Consider the following 20,001-nt stretch of genomic DNA (forward strand, 5'->3'; position numbering starts at 1 on the left):
TCCTTGGTAGTTCGGACTTGACAAGTTCGACTCAGGAGAATGAACTCCCGAGGACGGTAGGGATGGGGAAATGATGCCTCATGAATCACTGAGGCTTTCTCCTGACTGTTCCGGGAAAAGATTCAAAGCTTCGAGAGTGTCGAGAACAGCGCCATCTGGTGCTTATTTAAAATAAAGCAGCCAGAAGCCTGTGTTAGAAGCTCTGGCAGATGAAGCAACCACAACACACTCCATAGTTTCAATATTATGTGTACAAATAAAAGCCTTACATGTTTGTGTTTTATTTGTTCATTAAATAAATTCATTTTCTCTCCTCAGAAACCCATCAACCAGACTGAGCCAACAATGACTCGTTAAATACATAGACAGTATATAAACTGGACACAGCGACCCCATTGGATTCAACGGAGACAAGTGAAGTCAATTAGAAGCTCTCACTTCCTGGGGGTCGAGCGTACTGCGCAGACTCAAACTGAGTTTGACGACGTAGATGTGACGTGAGCAACCTGTCCGTCTTCTAGTAGCTGTGCCAAGAGAAATCTGAATCATTCCCTTCCGAAACTTGCAGAGACGGAGAGTGTGAGTAGGAGCTGTCCATGAGCTAGGAGCAGGAGCAACTTTTGCTAAGTATTCTGATTAATTATTTTGTCATTTTGCCTCCACGTCCCCCCGATCAAAATGAATGGGAGTCAATGGAATGCTAACAGCAGGTGGGGGTCGGCTAATCAATGGCGGCGCCCGGGGAAGCTTCAAAATAATATGAAACCCTGCCCCCCTGGTTAAATAAGATCTGGGGTTCGAGCCTTCTGACACCCAAAGCGAAACGCGCACGTGATTGGACAGAAAGTGAGGCTCGTCGATCATGTGACTCTAGTAAACCAATACACACCCCGATACGGGGCTTCACTAGAAATTGTGTCGCATGTGTGATACGCACATCGAAGCTTCAGTGTCATACGTAACATCACTAGAGGACGGGAGGACGCAAGTCCGATAATTCTGCAAATGGAACAGCGACGTACTTGATAGCGTCACTCAGCTCGCTCTGGCTACTCCGGTTATCTCTTTATGTATATTTAGGCTACAATAAAACAAAATATGTTATAAAACACCACTCTGCCTCTCTTCATTTTCATAAAAAAAAATCTTAAACATATTAATGGCCACTGTGGTTCAGGCAACGCAATTGATTATCTTCACTGCATATATTTATAACAACACGAAATATAAAACACAACCCTGACTCTTTTTGTTTTGATACATAAAAAACATTATAATATTGATCATTAAAACTGACATTTAGCAAAAATATTTTATTATATATGTACATACAGTGAGGAGAATAGGCAACATGTATAAATTTATCAAATAAAATTACATAACCTTTTTTGTTAAATGTCAGTTTTAATGATCAATAATAGCCATTATAAAAGTACAAGTAGCCTAAAAGGTATGAGAAGCTTTACAATAATAAAGCAAACGATTCAGTCAAACATAATTCAGCGCTCTAGGCTACAACATAAAGTTAAATAGACTAAATATATAAAGCTATGAAACTTCACTTTGCCCTCAGCCAAAACGTTTTGCCAGGGAACAAATGATAGACTGAGACAAAAATAAATAAATAAAATAAAATAACCCGTTAGATATACACAAGACGATTTATATCTCATGTTAAACCACTAGACTAGAGACATACGAGCCAGCGGCAAACGTCAGCAGCACTAGCCGAGGGAAGGCTGTTCTCGGCGGGGTACATGAGCGCCGAGCGTCCGATTGCCTGGATCTCACAACTCCGAAAACGTCAGATCAAATTTTCAAATAGGCGCTCTTTATAAATAAACCAAAGATTTGAGCTTTAAACTACATTCTCGCCTGAAAAACTACATTTCGTGACACAATAACAGTAGCATTTTTAAATTATGCGGGTTTTCTAATCTGCTATTGACGCTTGCTAGTTGGTGTGAGAAGCATTCTGGGATACCTGGCTGTCTCAAGTCCACACAAGTCACCTCTCGATGCCTCCTCGGTAAAAGGGGTGGATCAAGAACACATCCGGGGATTTGAACTGGACTTGGTTAGATGTGAACTTTGAATTGGAACAGTACTTGGGCAGCGACTGATGACGTTTCACAAGAACAGACAAGTACGCATATTGAGAAACAGCTTATTGCTCTTTTGGATTAGCGATCGATCACACTACACGGCTTGGCGGTAATTGACTGTTTGTGGAGATATACTTGCTGGATTATTTCACCTTGGAGATCGCTTCAAAGGACAGCGCTGTTCCTCATCGTGTGCACGGACTTAAAACGGCTTACCGGTGAGGTCGATTCAATGCACACATACACAACATTGGACTGGAACACACACTTACATTTTTGTATATATTGATTTTCAGTGCTTTCTATTTAATACACTTTGGGTGGTCACTTGATCTTGCTTGTTTACATTGTGAGCAATTCTATCCAACGCTTTCATAGAGGGTCTAGAACGTATATTTTGTGGTGTATCCTGCCTTGTATAGGCAGAACGTTACAAAGTTAGATGGCTTAGGCAGAAACTTGGCTTGTTTAGTTCAAGTCAAGAATCTCAATGCACAAAAGAAAAAGGTTTAGTAGTGCAGAAGTCAAACTGAGAACAGTCATGAAACATCCAACTCCAGACAGAAATGAATACCAAAGAGAAACATGTTGAGTTTCATGAAGTTTATTAAAACACAAAAATTCACTTGACCAGGTTAACTTGTCCACTAGACACCACAGTTTGCCCACTAGAGATGGTCTTGACATGCGTGTCCCTTCCTGTAAAAAGTGGTAGAAGCATGAGGGGCATTTAAATAAATTCTCAGTTCCTGAAGTCAACTTACAGCAAGCACTCACTTTTCCTAGTGCAACTTTGCTCACAGGAGCCAGAGGAGGGATGGCACACCGCTGTACTACAGTGGATGAAGATCTAACAGAGGGGGAAAGGGTTAAGCCATAGAATTCACTGTAAAAAGCACTAATATTAAGGGTTGAGGTAAGGCTGCAGAGCATACGGTTTCCTGCAGAGGAGCCAGTGATGCTGGATCTACAAATGTGAACATCTTCACAACAAAGCGCTTGTAGTGGGTCGGGAACTGAAGACCAGATGATCCAGCCACTGGAACCAATGTGGTCAGGTAACGATCATCCTGGTAAGGGCATCTGAAAGGCAAAGAGGCAGTCAGAAATGCCTTACAGCACACTAGATGGATAAAGACTGGCCTTACTCACCCATCAACCAGAAGATCCCATTGGGGTAGACTGAGTGGACTGGGGGTTGATGTCGCCCAGCAACGTCCCAGCATCAGGACAATGTTGGGGTCGGTCCTCTCCAAAATGTGCACCTCAACATACACAGGCTCCCGCAGGACTTTTGTAACTGGATAATCAGCATCACTGTAGTAGGACGTGTACGCCTCGTCCCCTGAGGAAGAATGCAGTGTTTAACTAGAAACTGGAGTTTTAGAAAGGCTTTAGGCATACTTGGGACAAACACTTACCTTCTGCACAGCCTTTGGTGACACATTGACCATTTGCCAGTCTAAGCTCCACCCTGAGGGGTCCAGGAGCAGCTACTGGTGGAGGTGGAGGAACGGTGTTGACCTCCACAACCAGAGCTTCCACAGAGGTACCAGAGTACCTACACTGGAAGAGAAGCCTGGACAACAAACAGTGAGCTTGTAGCACTTGTCAATGATTCACCTTTATGATAAAGCATACATCACTTACTCAAAATGGCTGTCCCTTGTAATGGAACCAAGTGGTCCGATACCCACTTCATATGAGGAGGTCATTCTGTTTTCATACACCACATCCACTGTCCTCCTGCAAATAGTAACATTGTTGGCATCCAATCCATTCTAAGCCATGCAGAACAAAACCAAGAGCAGCTACTCGCCATCATGCTTGTGCCACATGCAGTGACAGGGAACTGGTATATAGCAAAGAAAGGTGTGGATCCCACAGGACTGCAAGCTGGATCACTTCCACCCAGGAGACGGACTGAATCCAGGCAGCGTAACATCTCTAGCCACCACTACCACAAACTGACCATCTCTTATACACTGGACAGTCACTGGAACAAGTTACAAGAGCAGGTTATTGCTGAGGATCAGTTTAACATGAATGCCTCTACATTGACTCTACACTCTTACCTGCCTTCCCATAGTAACACTGCTGTCCATTAAAGCAGCAGTTGATAGCAGCACACTCAGCACCACTGATACCAGGTGGTCCACATTGAATCTGCTCATAATCCGCTACAGTACATTTGTCAAGGGGCTCTGCCTGTGCCACTGGCTGCTTAGGCTGAAACTGCTGAGGAAACTGTTGACTAGCTTGCTGTTGAACTGACTGAGGAAACTGTTGACTAGCTTGCAGTTGAACCTGCTGAGGAAACTGTTGACTAGCCTGCTGTTGAACTGACTGAGGAAACTGTTGACTAGCTTGCTGTTGAACCTGCTGAGGAAACTGTTGACTAGCTTGCTGTTGAACCTGCTGAGGAAACTGTTGACTAGCTTGCTGTTGAACTGACTGAGGAAACTGTTGACTAGCTTGCTGTTGAACTGGCTTTTGAACCTTCTGAGGAAACCATTGACTAGCTTGCTGTTGAACTGGCTTTTGAACCTTCTGAGGAAACCATTGACTAGATTGCTGTTGAACTGGCTTTTGAACCTTCTGAGGAAACCGTTGACTAGCTTGCTGTTGAACTGGCTTTTGAAACCGCTGGTCAGTTTGCTGGAACATCAGCGCATCAGGATTCAGGGGCCGATCACTCCACTTCGGAACAGCATGACTAAACGCACAGAACCAAACACAAAGTGCCAGCGACTGAACAGCACACCAACTTCCTGCCATTGTTCAACAGCTAGTCACACTGTTGAGGTGCTGCTCTTTGGTCCTTTTGTACTCTACAGACTTTGGCTAATTAATGATAATCCCACCCTCTTCATTAAGTCATGATTCTCCAGACTTGCACGAGTGGGAGTTTATGCAACTAGGTGATTCTATTGTTTCTTAAGTCAATTTTTCCCTTTTGAACATACATAAAACCACATTGAGCTGAATTCAGAATAGTATGCTAGTACTATTTCTGCCATTCTGAATTCAGCCTTTTTTATATTAGATGTTTTAGCTATTCTGGATTGTTTTTCTCTCTCTTTGAAACACATCATAGTTTTCTCATGGCAACAGGCCTGTATATTTTAAGAAAGTTTAAATCACACCTGCTAGCGCACTTCTTAAAATGTTTACGTACTAGGTCAGTAGGCGGTAGAGTACACCGTTTTGCGGCTGTTCGAACACATTCAACCACATGAGCATCTACTCTATGAAAGCAATCTGGTCGAATGTGTTGGACTACCTCTGGAAGTGGCCAAAAATAGACAAGCTAAAAAAAAAAAAAAGCCCCTTTTTTACACCTTCATTTACCACAGTCCACTTGTGATCCGATTTACAAAAAATGCTTCTTAGTACCAGGTGTAAACAAGGCCTTGGACAGCTACCTAGTTGGGATACAACAGTTAAGGGATGAATGCTTACATGAAAGCAGTCTACATTACTGGGACTAGCCTGAAATTTAAATAAATAAATAAACAAAATTCAGTATCAACCAATCCTTTATCCCAAGATATGATTCTATACTTGCGTGACTGTAAAAAAAGCATTACAAAAAGCCAATGAGTGACCTCAGAGGGGTTTGGGCATCAATATATGCAGTTATGCTAGTCCAGCCATAAAGTCGTATGTAAAGCCTCAAACAGACAGAAGCTAAAACCTTAATTATATGTGAAACATGAACAGGGGCCCAAGTTAATGACTAGAACTTGGCAAATAGTAAAGTTGTAGCGTGGCCACATAAAGGGGATATTTATAAGACGGCTTATTAAACTAATTAAAGAGTTATGTCAGATGTTCTTATATTAAAGAATCCCTGGGTTTTTGTTGCCCCTGTCCAGTTTTGGTCTTACTGTTTTTTCTGAGCAAGAGTCTTGATCGTTACACCTGGGAATCCCCGTGACGTCATACTTCAGCTGATCAACTTCACTTCCGTTAAAGGGAGCCGGCTTACCGGCATTCGGGAGCAACTTTACTATGGCCGTTTCTCGATACCAAGTACGCAAACTTCGGACTTGAGTCCTTGGTAGTTCGGACTTGACAAGTTCGACTCAGGAGAATGAACTCCCGAGGACGGTAGGGATGGGGAAATGATGCCTCATGAATCACTGAGGCTTTCTCCTGACTGTTCCGGGAAAAGATTCAAAGCTTCGAGAGTGTCGAGAACAGCGCCATCTGGTGCTTATTTAAAATAAAGCAGCCAGAAGCCTGTGTTAGAAGCTCTGGCAGATGAAGCAACCACAACACACTCCATAGTTTCAATATTATGTGTACAAATAAAAGCCTTACATGTTTGTGTTTTATTTGTTCATTAAATAAATTCATTTTCTCTCCTCAGAAACCCATCAACCAGACTGAGCCAACAATGACTCGTTAAATACATAGACAGTATATAAACTGGACACAGCGACCCCATTGGATTCAACGGAGACAAGTGAAGTCAATTAGAAGCTCTCACTTCCTGGGGGTCGAGCGTACTGCGCAGACTCAAACTGAGTTTGACGACGTAGATGTGACGTGAGCAACCCGTCCGTCTTCTAGTAGCTGTGCCAAGAGAAATCTGAATCATTCCCTTCCGAAACTTGCAGAGACGGAGAGTGTGAGTAGGAGCTGTCCATGAGCTAGGAGCAGGAGCAACTTTTGCTAAGTATTCTGATTAATTATTTTGTCATTTTGCCTCCACGTCCCCCCGATCAAAATGAATGGGAGTCAATGGAATGCTAACAGCAGGTGGGGGTCGGCTAATCAATGGCGGCGCCCGGGGAAGCTTCAAAATAATATGAAACCCTGCCCCCCTGGTTAAATAAGATCTGGGGTTCGAGCCTTCTGACACCCAAAGCGAAACGCGCACGTGATTGGACAGAAAGTGAGGCTCGTCGATCATGTGACTCTAGTAAACCAATACACACCCCGATACGGGGCTTCACTAGAAATTGTGTCGCATGTGTGATACGCACATCGAAGCTTCAGTGTCATACGTAACATCACTAGAGGACGGGAGGACGCAAGTCCGATAATTCTGCAAATGGAACAGCGACGTACTTGATAGCGTCACTCAGCTCGCTCTGGCTACTCCGGTTATCTCTTTATGTATATTTAGGCTACAATAAAACAAAATATGTTATAAAACACCACTCTGCCTCTCTTCATTTTCATAAAAAAAAATCTTAAACATATTAATGGCCACTGTGGTTCAGGCAACGCAATTGATTATCTTCACTGCATATATTTATAACAACACGAAATATAAAACACAACCCTGACTCTTTTTGTTTTGATACATAAAAAACATTATAATATTGATCATTAAAACTGACATTTAGCAAAAATATTTTATTATATATGTACATACAGTGAGGAGAATAGGCAACATGTATAAATTTATCAAATAAAATTACATAACCTTTTTTGTTAAATGTCAGTTTTAATGATCAATAATAGCCATTATAAAAGTACAAGTAGCCTAAAAGGTATGAGAAGCTTTACAATAATAAAGCAAACGATTCAGTCAAACATAATTCAGCGCTCTAGGCTACAACATAAAGTTAAATAGACTAAATATATAAAGCTATGAAACTTCACTTTGCCCTCAGCCAAAACGTTTTGCCAGGGAACAAATGATAGACTGAGACAAAAATAAATAAATAAAATAAAATAACCCGTTAGATATACACAAGACGATTTATATCTCATGTTAAACCACTAGACTAGAGACATACGAGCCAGCGGCAAACGTCAGCAGCACTAGCCGAGGGAAGGCTGTTCTCGGCGGGGTACATGAGCGCCGAGCGTCCGATTGCCTGGATCTCACAACTCCGAAAACGTCAGATCAAATTTTCAAATAGGCGCTCTCTTTATAAATAAACCAAAGATTTGAGCTTTAAACAACTACATTCTCGCCTGAAAAACTACATTTCGTGACACAATAACAGTAGCATTTTTAAATTATGCGGGTTTTCTAATCTGCTATTGACGCTTGCTAGTTGGTGTGAGAAGCATTCTGGGATACCTGGCTGTCTCAAGTCCACACAAGTCACCTCTCGATGCCTCCTCGGTAAAAGGGGTGGATCAAGAACACATCCGGGGATTTGAACTGGACTTGGTTAGATGTGAACTTTGAATTGGAACAGTACTTGGGCAGCGACTGATGACGTTTCACAAGAACAGACAAGTACGCATATTGAGAAACAGCTTATTGCTCTTTTGGATTAGCGATCGATCACACTACACGGCTTGGCGGTAATTGACTGTTTGTGGAGATATACTTGCTGGATTATTTCACCTTGGAGATCGCTTCACAGGACAGCGCTGTTCCTCATCGTGTGCACGGACTTAAAACGGCTTACCGGTGAGGTCGATTCAATGCACACATACACAACATTGGACTGGAACACACACTTACATTTTTGTATATATTGATTTTCAGTGCTTTCTATTTAATACACTTTGGGTGGTCACTTGATCTTGCTTGTTTACATTGTGAGCAATTCTATCCAACGCTTTCATAGAGGGTCTAGAACGTATATTTTGTGGTGTATCCTGCCTTGTATAGGCAGAACGTTACAAAGTTAGATGGCTTAGGCAGAAACTTGGCTTGTTTAGTTCAAGTCAAGAATCTCAATGCACAAAAGAAAAAGGTTTAGTAGTGCAGAAGTCAAACTGAGAACAGTCATGAAACATCCAACTCCAGACAGAAATGAATACCAAAGAGAAACATGTTGAGTTTCATGAAGTTTATTAAAACACAAAAATTCACTTGACCAGGTTAACTTGTCCACTAGACACCACAGTTTGCCCACTAGAGATGGTCTTGACATGCGTGTCCCTTCCTGTAAAAAGTGGTAGAAGCATGAGGGGCATTTAAATAAATTCTCAGTTCCTGAAGTCAACTTACAGCAAGCACTCACTTTTCCTAGTGCAACTTTGCTCACAGGAGCCAGAGGAGGGATGGCACACCGCTGTACTACAGTGGATGAAGATCTAACAGAGGGGGAAAGGGTTAAGCCATAGAATTCACTGTAAAAAGCACTAATATTAAGGGTTGAGGTAAGGCTGCAGAGCATACGGTTTCCTGCAGAGGAGCCAGTGATGCTGGATCTACAAATGTGAACATCTTCACAACAAAGCGCTTGTAGTGGGTCGGGAACTGAAGACCAGATGATCCAGCCACTGGAACCAATGTGGTCAGGTAACGATCATCCTGGTAAGGGCATCTGAAAGGCAAAGAGGCAGTCAGAAATGCCTTACAGCACACTAGATGGATAAAGACTGGCCTTACTCACCCATCAACCAGAAGATCCCATTGGGGTAGACTGAGTGGACTGGGGGTTGATGTCGCCCAGCAACGTCCCAGCATCAGGACAATGTTGGGGTCGGTCCTCTCCAAAATGTGCACCTCAACATACACAGGCTCCCGCAGGACTTTTGTAACTGGATAATCAGCATCACTGTAGTAGGACGTGTACGCCTCGTCCCCTGAGGAAGAATGCAGTGTTTAACTAGAAACTGGAGTTTTAGAAAGGCTTTAGGCATACTTGGGACAAACACTTACCTTCTGCACAGCCTTTGGTGACACATTGACCATTTGCCAGTCTAAGCTCCACCCTGAGGGGTCCAGGAGCAGCTACTGGTGGAGGTGGAGGAACGGTGTTGACCTCCACAACCAGAGCTTCCACAGAGGTACCAGAGTACCTACACTGGAAGAGAAGCCTGGACAACAAACAGTGAGCTTGTAGCACTTGTCAATGATTCACCTTTATGATAAAGCATACATCACTTACTCAAAATGGCTGTCCCTTGTAATGGAACCAAGTGGTCCGATACCCACTTCATATGAGGAGGTCATTCTGTTTTCATACACCACATATCCACTGTCCTCCTGCAAATAGTAACATTGTTGGCATCCAATCCATTCTAAGCCATGCAGAACAAAACCAAGAGCAGCTACTCGCCATCATGCTTGTGCCACATGCAGTGACAGGGAACTGGTATATAGCAAAGAAAGGTGTGGATCCCACAGGACTGCAAGCTGGATCACTTCCACCCAGGAGACGGACTGAATCCAGGCTCAATCGAGGCAGCGTAACATCTCTAGCCACCACTACCACAAACTGACCATCTCTTATACACTGGACAGTCACTGGAACAAGTTACAAGAGCAGGTTATTGCTGAGGATCAGTTTAACATGAATGCCTCTACATTGACTCTACACTCTTACCTGCCTTCCCATAGTAACACTGCTGTCCATTAAAGCAGCAGTTGATAGCAGCACACTCAGCACCACTGATACCAGGTGGTCCACATTGAATCTGCTCATAATCCGCTACAGTACATTTGTCAAGGGGCTCTGCCTGTGCCACTGGCTGCTTAGGCTGAAACTGCTGAGGAAACTGTTGACTAGCTTGCTGTTGAACTGACTGAGGAAACTGTTGACTAGCTTGCAGTTGAACCTGCTGAGGAAACTGTTGACTAGCCTGCTGTTGAACTGACTGAGGAAACTGTTGACTAGCTTGCTGTTGAACCTGCTGAGGAAACTGTTGACTAGCTTGCTGTTGAACCTGCTGAGGAAACTGTTGACTAGCTTGCTGTTGAACTGACTGAGGAAACTGTTGACTAGCTTGCTGTTGAACTGACTGAGGAAACTGTTGACTAGCTTGCTGTTGAACTGGCTTTTGAACCTTCTGAGGAAACCATTGACTAGCTTGCTGTTGAACTGGCTTTTGAACCTTCTGAGGAAACCATTGACTAGATTGCTGTTGAACTGGCTTTTGAACCTGCTGAAGAAACTGTTGACTAGCTTGCTGTTGAACTGGCTTTTGAACCTTCTGAGGAAACCATTGACTAGCTTGCTGTTGAACTGGCTTTTGAACCTTCTGAGGAAACCATTGACTAGATTGCTGTTGAACTGGCTTTTGAACCTTCTGAGGAAACCGTTGACTAGCTTGCTGTTGAACTGGCTTTTGAAACCGCTGGTCAGTTTGCTGGAACATCAGCGCATCAGGATTCAGGGGCCGATCACTCCACTTCGGAACAGCATGACTAAACGCACAGAACCAAACACAAAGTGCCAGCGACTGAACAGCACACCAACTTCCTGCCATTGTTCAACAGCTAGTCACACTGTTGAGGTGCTGCTCTTTGGTCCTTTTGTACTCTACAGACTTTGGCTAATTAATGATAATCCCACCCTCTTCATTAAGTCATGATTCTCCAGACTTGCACGAGTGGGAGTTTATGCAACTAGGTGATTCTATTGTTTCTTAAGTCAATTTTTCCCTTTTGAACATACATAAAACCACATTGAGCTGAATTCAGAATAGTATGCTAGTACTATTTCTGCCATTCTGAATTCAGCCTTTTTTATATTAGATGTTTTAGCTATTCTGGATTGTTTTTCTCTCTCTTTGAAACACATCATAGTTTTCTCATGGCAACAGGCCTGTATATTTTAAGAAAGTTTAAATCACACCTGCTAGCGCACTTCTTAAAATGTTTACGTACTAGGTCAGTAGGCGGTAGAGTACACCGTTTTGCGGCTGTTCGAACACATTCAACCACATGAGCATCTACTCTATGAAAGCAATCTGGTCGAATGTGTTGGACTACCTCTGGAAGTGGCCAAAAATAGACAAGCTAAAAAAAAAAAAAAGCCCCTTTTTTACACCTTCATTTACCACAGTCCACTTGTGATCCGATTTACAAAAAATGCTTCTTAGTACCAGGTGTAAACAAGGCCTTGGACAGCTACCTAGTTGGGATACAACAGTTAAGGGATGAATGCTTACATGAAAGCAGTCTACATTACTGGGACTAGCCTGAAATTTAAATAAATAAATAAACAAAATTCAGTATCAACCAATCCTTTATCCCAAGATATGATTCTATACTTGCGTGACTGTAAAAAAAGCATTACAAAAAGCCAATGAGTGACCTCAGAGGGGTTTGGGCATCAATATATGCAGTTATGCTAGTCCAGCCATAAAGTCGTATGTAAAGCCTCAAACAGACAGAAGCTAAAACCTTAATTATATGTGAAACATGAACAGGGGCCCAAGTTAATGACTAGAACTTGGCAAATAGTAAAGTTGTAGCGTGGCCACATAAAGGGGATATTTATAAGACGGCTTATTAAACTAATTAAAGAGTTATGTCAGATGTTCTTATATTAAAGAATCCCTGGGTTTTTGTTGCCCCTGTCCAGTTTTGGTCTTACTGTTTTTTCTGAGCAAGAGTCTTGATCGTTACACCTGGGAATCCCCGTGACGTCATACTTCAGCTGATCAACTTCACTTCCGTTAAAGGGAGCCGGCTTACCGGCATTCGGGAGCAACTTTACTATGGCCGTTTCTCGATACCAAGTACGCAAACTTCGGACTTGAGTCCTTGGTAGTTCGGACTTGACAAGTTCGACTCAGGAGAATGAACTCCCGAGGACGGTAGGGATGGGGAAATGATGCCTCATGAATCACTGAGGCTTTCTCCTGACTGTTCCGGGAAAAGATTCAAAGCTTCGAGAGTGTCGAGAACAGCGCCATCTGGTGCTTATTTAAAATAAAGCAGCCAGAAGCCTGTGTTAGAAGCTCTGGCAGATGAAGCAACCACAACACACTCCATAGTTTCAATATTATGTGTACAAATAAAAGCCTTACATGTTTGTGTTTTATTTGTTCATTAAATAAATTCATTTTCTCTCCTCAGAAACCCATCAACCAGACTGAGCCAACAATGACTCGTTAAATACATAGACAGTATATAAACTGGACACAGCGACCCCATTGGATTCAACGGAGACAAGTGAAGTCAATTAGAAGCTCTCACTTCCTGGGGGTCGAGCGTACTGCGCAGACTCAAACTGAGTTTGACGACGTAGATGTGACGTGAGCAACCCGTCCGTCTTCTAGTAGCTGTGCCAAGAGAAATCTGAATCATTCCCTTCCGAAACTTGCAGAGACGGAGAGTGTGAGTAGGAGCTGTCCATGAGCTAGGAGCAGGAGCAACTTTTGCTAAGTATTCTGATTAATTATTTTGTCATTTTGCCTCCACGTCCCCCCGATCAAAATGAATGGGAGTCAATGGAATGCTAACAGCAGGTGGGGGTCGGCTAATCAATGGCGGCGCCCGGGGAAGCTTCAAAATAATATGAAACCCTGCCCCCCTGGTTAAATAAGATCTGGGGTTCGAGCCTTCTGACACCCAAAGCGAAACGCGCACGTGATTGGACAGAAAGTGAGGCTCGTCGATCATGTGACTCTAGTAAACCAATACACACCCCGATACGGGGCTTCACTAGAAATTGTGTCGCATGTGTGATACGCACATCGAAGCTTCAGTGTCATACGTAACATCACTAGAGGACGGGAGGACGCAAGTCCGATAATTCTGCAAATGGAACAGCGACGTACTTGATAGCGTCACTCAGCTCGCTCTGGCTACTCCGGTTATCTCTTTATGTATATTTAGGCTACAATAAAACAAAATATGTTATAAAACACCACTCTGCCTCTCTTCATTTTCATAAAAAAAAATCTTAAACATATTAATGGCCACTGTGGTTCAGGCAACGCAATTGATTATCTTCACTGCATATATTTATAACAACACGAAATATAAAACACAACCCTGACTCTTTTTGTTTTGATACATAAAAAACATTATAATATTGATCATTAAAACTGACATTTAGCAAAAATATTTTATTATATATGTACATACAGTGAGGAGAATAGGCAACATGTATAAATTTATCAAATAAAATTACATAACCTTTTTTGTTAAATGTCAGTTTTAATGATCAATAATAGCCATTATAAAAGTACAAGTAGCCTAAAAGGTATGAGAAGCTTTACAATAATAAAGCAAACGATTCAGTCAAACATAATTCAGCGCTCTAGGCTACAACATAAAGTTAAATAGACTAAATATATAAAGCTATGAAACTTCACTTTGCCCTCAGCCAAAACGTTTTGCCAGGGAACAAATGATAGACTGAGACAAAAATAAATAAATAAAATAAAATAACCCGTTAGATATACACAAGACGATTTATATCTCATGTTAAACCACTAGACTAGAGACATACGAGCCAGCGGCAAACGTCAGCAGCACTAGCCGAGGGAAGGCTGTTCTCGGCGGGGTACATGAGCGCCGAGCGTCCGATTGCCTGGATCTCACAACTCCGAAAACGTCAGATCAAATTTTCAAATAGGCGCTCTCTTTATAAATAAACCAAAGATTTGAGCTTTAAACAACTACATTCTCGCCTGAAAAACTACATTTCGTGACACAATAACAGTAGCATTTTTAAATTATGCGGGTTTTCTAATCTGCTATTGACGCTTGCTAGTTGGTGTGAGAAGCATTCTGGGATACCTGGCTGTCTCAAGTCCACACAAGTCACCTCTCGATGCCTCCTCGGTAAAAGGGGTGGATCAAGAACACATCCGGGGATTTGAACTGGACTTGGTTAGATGTGAACTTTGAATTGGAACAGTACTTGGGCAGCGACTGATGACGTTTCACAAGAACAGACAAGTACGCATATTGAGAAACAGCTTATTGCTCTTTTGGATTAGCGATCGATCACACTACACGGCTTGGCGGTAATTGACTGTTTGTGGAGATATACTTGCTGGATTATTTCACCTTGGAGATCGCTTCACAGGACAGCGCTGTTCCTCATCGTGTGCACGGACTTAAAACGGCTTACCGGTGAGGTCGATTCAATGCACACATACACAACATTGGACTGGAACACACACTTACATTTTTGTATATATTGATTTTCAGTGCTTTCTATTTAATACACTTTGGGTGGTCACTTGATCTTGCTTGTTTACATTGTGAGCAATTCTATCCAACGCTTTCATAGAGGGTCTAGAACGTATATTTTGTGGTGTATCCTGCCTTGTATAGGCAGAACGTTACAAAGTTAGATGGCTTAGGCAGAAACTTGGCTTGTTTAGTTCAAGTCAAGAATCTCAATGCACAAAAGAAAAAGGTTTAGTAGTGCAGAAGTCAAACTGAGAACAGTCATGAAACATCCAACTCCAGACAGAAATGAATACCAAAGAGAAACATGTTGAGTTTCATGACGTTTATTAAAACACAAAAATTCACTTGACCAGGTTAACTTGTCCACTAGACACCACAGTTTGCCCACTAGAGATGGTCTTGACATGCGTGTCCCTTCCTGTAAAAAGTGGTAGAAGCATGAGGGGCATTTAAATAAATTCTCAGTTCCTGAAGTCAACTTACAGCAAGCACTCACTTTTCCTAGTGCAACTTTGCTCACAGGAGCCAGAGGAGGGATGGCACACCGCTGTACTACAGTGGATGAAGATCTAACAGAGGGGGAAAGGGTTAAGCCATAGAATTCACTGTAAAAAGCACTAATATTAAGGGTTGAGGTAAGGCTGCAGAGCATACGGTTTCCTGCAGAGGAGCCAGTGATGCTGGATCTACAAATGTGAACATCTTCACAACAAAGCGCTTGTAGTGGGTCGGGAACTGAAGACCAGATGATCCAGCCACTGGAACCAATGTGGTCAGGTAACGATCATCCTGGTAAGGGCATCTGAAAGGCAAAGAGGCAGTCAGAAATGCCTTACAGCACACTAGATGGATAAAGACTGGCCTTACTCACCCATCAACCAGAAGATCCCATTGGGGTAGACTGAGTGGACTGGGGGTTGATGTCGCCCAGCAACGTCCCAGCATCAGGACAATGTTGGGGTCGGTCCTCTCCAAAATGTGCACCTCAACATACACAGGCTCCCGCAGGACTTTTGTAACTGGATAATCAGCATCACTGTAGTAGGACGTGTACGCCTCGTCCCCTGAGGAAGAATGCAGTGTTTAACTAGAAACTGGAGTTTTAGAAAGGCTTTAGGCATACTTGGGACAAACACTTACCTTCTGCACAGCCTTTGGTGACACATTGACCATTTGCCAGTCTAAGCTCCACCCTGAGGGGTCCAGGAGCAGCTACTGGTGGAGGTGGAGGAACGGTGTTGACCTCCACAACCAGAGCTTCCACAGAGGTACCAGAGTACCTACACTGGAAGAGAAGCCTGGACAACAAACAGTGAGCTTGTAGCACTTGTCAATGATTCACCTTTATGATAAAGCATACATCACTTACTCAAAATGGCTGTCCCTTGTAATGGAACCAAGTGGTCCGATACCCACTTCATATGAGGAGGTCATTCTGTTTTCATACACCACATATCCACTGTCCTCCTGCAAATAGTAACATTGTTGGCATCCAATCCATTCTAAGCCATGCAGAACAAAACCAAGAGCAGCTACTCGCCATCATGCTTGTGCCACATGCAGTGACAGGGAACTGGTATATAGCAAAGAAAGGTGTGGATCCCACAGGACTGCAAGCTGGATCACTTCCACCCAGGAGACGGACTGAATCCAGGCTCAATCGAGGCAGCGTAACATCTCTAGCCACCACTACCACAAACTGACCATCTCTTATACACTGGACAGTCACTGGAACAAGTTACAAGAGCAGGTTATTGCTGAGGATCAGTTTAACATGAATGCCTCTACATTGACTCTACACTCTTACCTGCCTTCCCATAGTAACACTGCTGTCCATTAAAGCAGCAGTTGATAGCAGCACACTCAGCACCACTGATACCAGGTGGTCCACATTGAATCTGCTCATAATCCGCTACAGTACATTTGTCAAGGGGCTCTGCCTGTGCCACTGGCTGCTTAGGCTGAAACTGCTGAGGAAACTGTTGACTAGCTTGCTGTTGAACTGACTGAGGAAACTGTTGACTAGCTTGCAGTTGAACCTGCTGAGGAAACTGTTGACTAGCCTGCTGTTGAACTGACTGAGGAAACTGTTGACTAGCTTGCTGTTGAACCTGCTGAGGAAACTGTTGACTAGCTTGCTGTTGAACCTGCTGAGGAAACTGTTGACTAGCTTGCTGTTGAACTGACTGAGGAAACTGTTGACTAGCTTGCTGTTGAACTGACTGAGGAAACTGTTGACTAGCTTGCTGTTGAACTGGCTTTTGAACCTTCTGAGGAAACCATTGACTAGCTTGCTGTTGAACTGGCTTTTGAACCTTCTGAGGAAACCATTGACTAGATTGCTGTTGAACTGGCTTTTGAACCTGCTGAAGAAACTGTTGACTAGCTTGCTGTTGAACTGGCTTTTGAACCTTCTGAGGAAACCATTGACTAGCTTGCTGTTGAACTGGCTTTTGAACCTTCTGAGGAAACCATTGACTAGATTGCTGTTGAACTGGCTTTTGAACCTTCTGAGGAAACCGTTGACTAGCTTGCTGTTGAACTGGCTTTTGAAACCGCTGGTCAGTTTGCTGGAACATCAGCGCATCAGGATTCAGGGGCCGATCACTCCACTTCGGAACAGCATGACTAAACGCACAGAACCAAACACAAAGTGCCAGCGACTGAACAGCACACCAACTTCCTGCCATTGTTCAACAGCTAGTCACACTGTTGAGGTGCTGCTCTTTGGTCCTTTTGTACTCTACAGACTTTGGCTAATTAATGATAATCCCACCCTCTTCATTAAGTCATGATTCTCCAGACTTGCACGAGTGGGAGTTTATGCAACTAGGTGATTCTATTGTTTCTTAAGTCAATTTTTCCCTTTTGAACATACATAAAACCACATTGAGCTGAATTCAGAATAGTATGCTAGTACTATTTCTGCCATTCTGAATTCAGCCTTTTTTATATTAGATGTTTTAGCTATTCTGGATTGTTTTTCTCTCTCTTTGAAACACATCATAGTTTTCTCATGGCAACAGGCCTGTATATTTTAAGAAAGTTTAAATCACACCTGCTAGCGCACTTCTTAAAATGTTTACGTACTAGGTCAGTAGGCGGTAGAGTACACCGTTTTGCGGCTGTTCGAACACATTCAACCACATGAGCATCTACTCTATGAAAGCAATCTGGTCGAATGTGTTGGACTACCTCTGGAAGTGGCCAAAAATAGACAAGCTAAAAAAAAAAAAAAGCCCCTTTTTTACACCTTCATTTACCACAGTCCACTTGTGATCCGATTTACAAAAAATGCTTCTTAGTACCAGGTGTAAACAAGGCCTTGGACAGCTACCTAGTTGGCATACAACAGTTAAGGGATGAATGCTTACATGAAAGCAGTCTACATTACTGGGACTAGCCTGAAATTTAAATAAATAAATAAACAAAATTCAGTATCAACCAATCCTTTATCCCAAGATATGATTCTATACTTGCGTGACTGTAAAAAAAGCATTACAAAAAGCCAATGAGTGACCTCAGAGGGGTTTGGGCATCAATATATGCAGTTATGCTAGTCCAGCCATAAAGTCGTATGTAAAGCCTCAAACAGACAGAAGCTAAAACCTTAATTATATGTGAAACATGAACAGGGGCCCAAGTTAATGACTAGAACTTGGCAAATAGTAAAGTTGTAGCGTGGCCACATAAAGGGGATATTTATAAGACGGCTTATTAAACTAATTAAAGAGTTATACATGTCAGATGTTCTTATATTAAAGAATCCCTGGGTTTTTGTTGCCCCTGTCCAGTTTTGGTCTTACTGTTTTTTCTGAGCAAGAGTCTTGATCGTTACACCTGGGAATCCCCGTGACGTCATACTTCAGCTGATCAACTTCACTTCCGTTAAAGGGAGCCGGCTTACCGGCATTCGGGAGCAACTTTACTATGGCCGTTTCTCGATACCAAGTACGCAAACTTCGGACTTGAGTCCTTGGTAGTTCGGACTTGACAAGTTCGACTCAGGAGAATGAACTCCCGAGGACGGTAGGGATGGGGAAATGATGCCTCATGAATCACTGAGGCTTTCTCCTGACTGTTCCGGGAAAAGATTCAAAGCTTCGAGAGTGTCGAGAACAGCGCCATCTGGTGCTTATTTAAAATAAAGCAGCCAGAAGCCTGTGTTAGAAGCTCTGGCAGATGAAGCAACCACAACACACTCCATAGTTTCAATATTATGTGTACAAATAAAAGCCTTACATGTTTGTGTTTTATTTGTTCATTAAATAAATTCATTTTCTCTCCTCAGAAACCCATCAACCAGACTGAGCCAACAATGACTCGTTAAATACATAGACAGTATATAAACTGGACACAGCGACCCCATTGGATTCAACGGAGACAAGTGAAGTCAATTAGAAGCTCTCACTTCCTGGGGGTCGAGCGTACTGCGCAGACTCAAACTGAGTTTGACGACGTAGATGTGACGTGAGCAACCCGTCCGTCTTCTAGTAGCTGTGCCAAGAGAAATCTGAATCATTCCCTTCCGAAACTTGCAGAGACGGAGAGTGTGAGTAGGAGCTGTCCATGAGCTAGGAGCAGGAGCAACTTTTGCTAAGTATTCTGATTAATTATTTTGTCATTTTGCCTCCACGTCCCCCCGATCAAAATGAATGGGAGTCAATGGAATGCTAACAGCAGGTGGGGGTCGGCTAATCAATGGCGGCGCCCGGGGAAGCTTCAAAATAATATGAAACCCTGCCCCCCTGGTTAAATAAGATCTGGGGTTCGAGCCTTCTGACACCCAAAGCGAAACGCGCACGTGATTGGACAGAAAGTGAGGCTCGTCGATCATGTGACTCTAGTAAACCAATACACACCCCGATACGGGGCTTCACTAGAAATTGTGTCGCATGTGTGATACGCACATCGAAGCTTCAGTGTCATACGTAACATCACTAGAGGACGGGAGGACGCAAGTCCGATAATTCTGCAAATGGAACAGCGACGTACTTGATAGCGTCACTCAGCTCGCTCTGGCTACTCCGGTTATCTCTTTATGTATATTTAGGCTACAATAAAACAAAATATGTTATAAAACACCAC

The 20,001-nt window shown here is 42.9% G+C and overlaps 2 protein-coding genes and 1 pseudogene across 3 annotated transcripts; all 3 read right to left on the reverse strand.

The window, feature by feature from the left end:
* Positions 1-2,897: 2,897 nt before the first annotated feature.
* LOC309474818 (zona pellucida sperm-binding protein 1-like) lies at positions 2,898-3,836 on the reverse strand. The gene is made up of 4 exons (XM_082137435.1): positions 3,756-3,836; positions 3,527-3,684; positions 3,041-3,450; positions 2,898-2,955 (listed from the first exon to the last, which is right to left on the reverse strand). Exons 1-3 carry the CDS (start codon positions 3,818-3,820, stop codon positions 3,254-3,256), a joined length of 420 nt encoding a protein of 139 aa, XP_081993561.1. The 5' UTR covers positions 3,821-3,836; the 3' UTR covers positions 2,898-2,955; positions 3,041-3,253.
* Positions 3,837-8,624: 4,788 nt separating this feature from the next.
* Positions 8,625-11,055, reverse strand: LOC309514190 (zona pellucida sperm-binding protein 4-like). The gene is made up of 8 exons (XM_082190359.1): positions 10,701-11,055; positions 10,361-10,520; positions 9,923-10,281; positions 9,694-9,851; positions 9,425-9,617; positions 9,208-9,355; positions 9,050-9,122; positions 8,625-8,971 (listed from the first exon to the last, which is right to left on the reverse strand). The coding sequence occupies exons 3-8, from the start codon at positions 9,985-9,987 to the stop codon at positions 8,895-8,897; spliced, it is 714 nt and encodes a 237-aa protein (XP_082046485.1). The 5' UTR covers positions 9,988-10,281; positions 10,361-10,520; positions 10,701-11,055; the 3' UTR covers positions 8,625-8,894.
* A 4,199-nt stretch (positions 11,056-15,254) lies between these two features.
* On the reverse strand, positions 15,255-18,826 carry LOC309474548 (zona pellucida sperm-binding protein 4-like; annotated as a pseudogene). The gene is made up of 8 exons: positions 18,821-18,826; positions 16,721-17,087; positions 16,283-16,641; positions 16,054-16,211; positions 15,785-15,977; positions 15,568-15,715; positions 15,410-15,482; positions 15,255-15,331 (listed from the first exon to the last, which is right to left on the reverse strand). The product of its transcript is annotated as a zona pellucida sperm-binding protein 4-like (transcript).
* Between the last annotated feature and the right edge of the window lie 1,175 nt (positions 18,827-20,001).

This window comes from Leuciscus leuciscus (genome assembly GCF_965113295.1).
Source record: "Leuciscus leuciscus genome assembly, chromosome: 14".
Classification (NCBI taxonomy): domain Eukaryota; kingdom Metazoa; phylum Chordata; class Actinopteri; order Cypriniformes; family Leuciscidae; genus Leuciscus; species Leuciscus leuciscus.

Coding starts and splice junctions, on each gene's coding strand:
- LOC309474818 (XM_082137435.1), bottom strand. CDS start 3,820: ATGACCTCCTCATATGAAGTGGGTATCGGACCACTTGGTTCCATTACA. Junction 3,685..3,755: donor ACAAGGGACAGCCATTTTGA/GTAAGTGATGTA, acceptor TTTGTTGTCCAG/GCTTCTCTTCCAGTGTAGGT. Junction 3,451..3,526: donor CACCAAAGGCTGTGCAGAAG/GTAAGTGTTTGT, acceptor ATTCTTCCTCAG/GGGACGAGGCGTACACGTCC.
- LOC309514190 (XM_082190359.1), bottom strand. CDS start 9,987: ATGACCTCCTCATATGAAGTGGGTATCGGACCACTTGGTTCCATTACA. Junction 9,618..9,693: donor CACCAAAGGCTGTGCAGAAG/GTAAGTGTTTGT, acceptor ATTCTTCCTCAG/GGGACGAGGCGTACACGTCC. Junction 9,356..9,424: donor TGGGATCTTCTGGTTGATGG/GTGAGTAAGGCC, acceptor TTTGCCTTTCAG/ATGCCCTTACCAGGATGATC.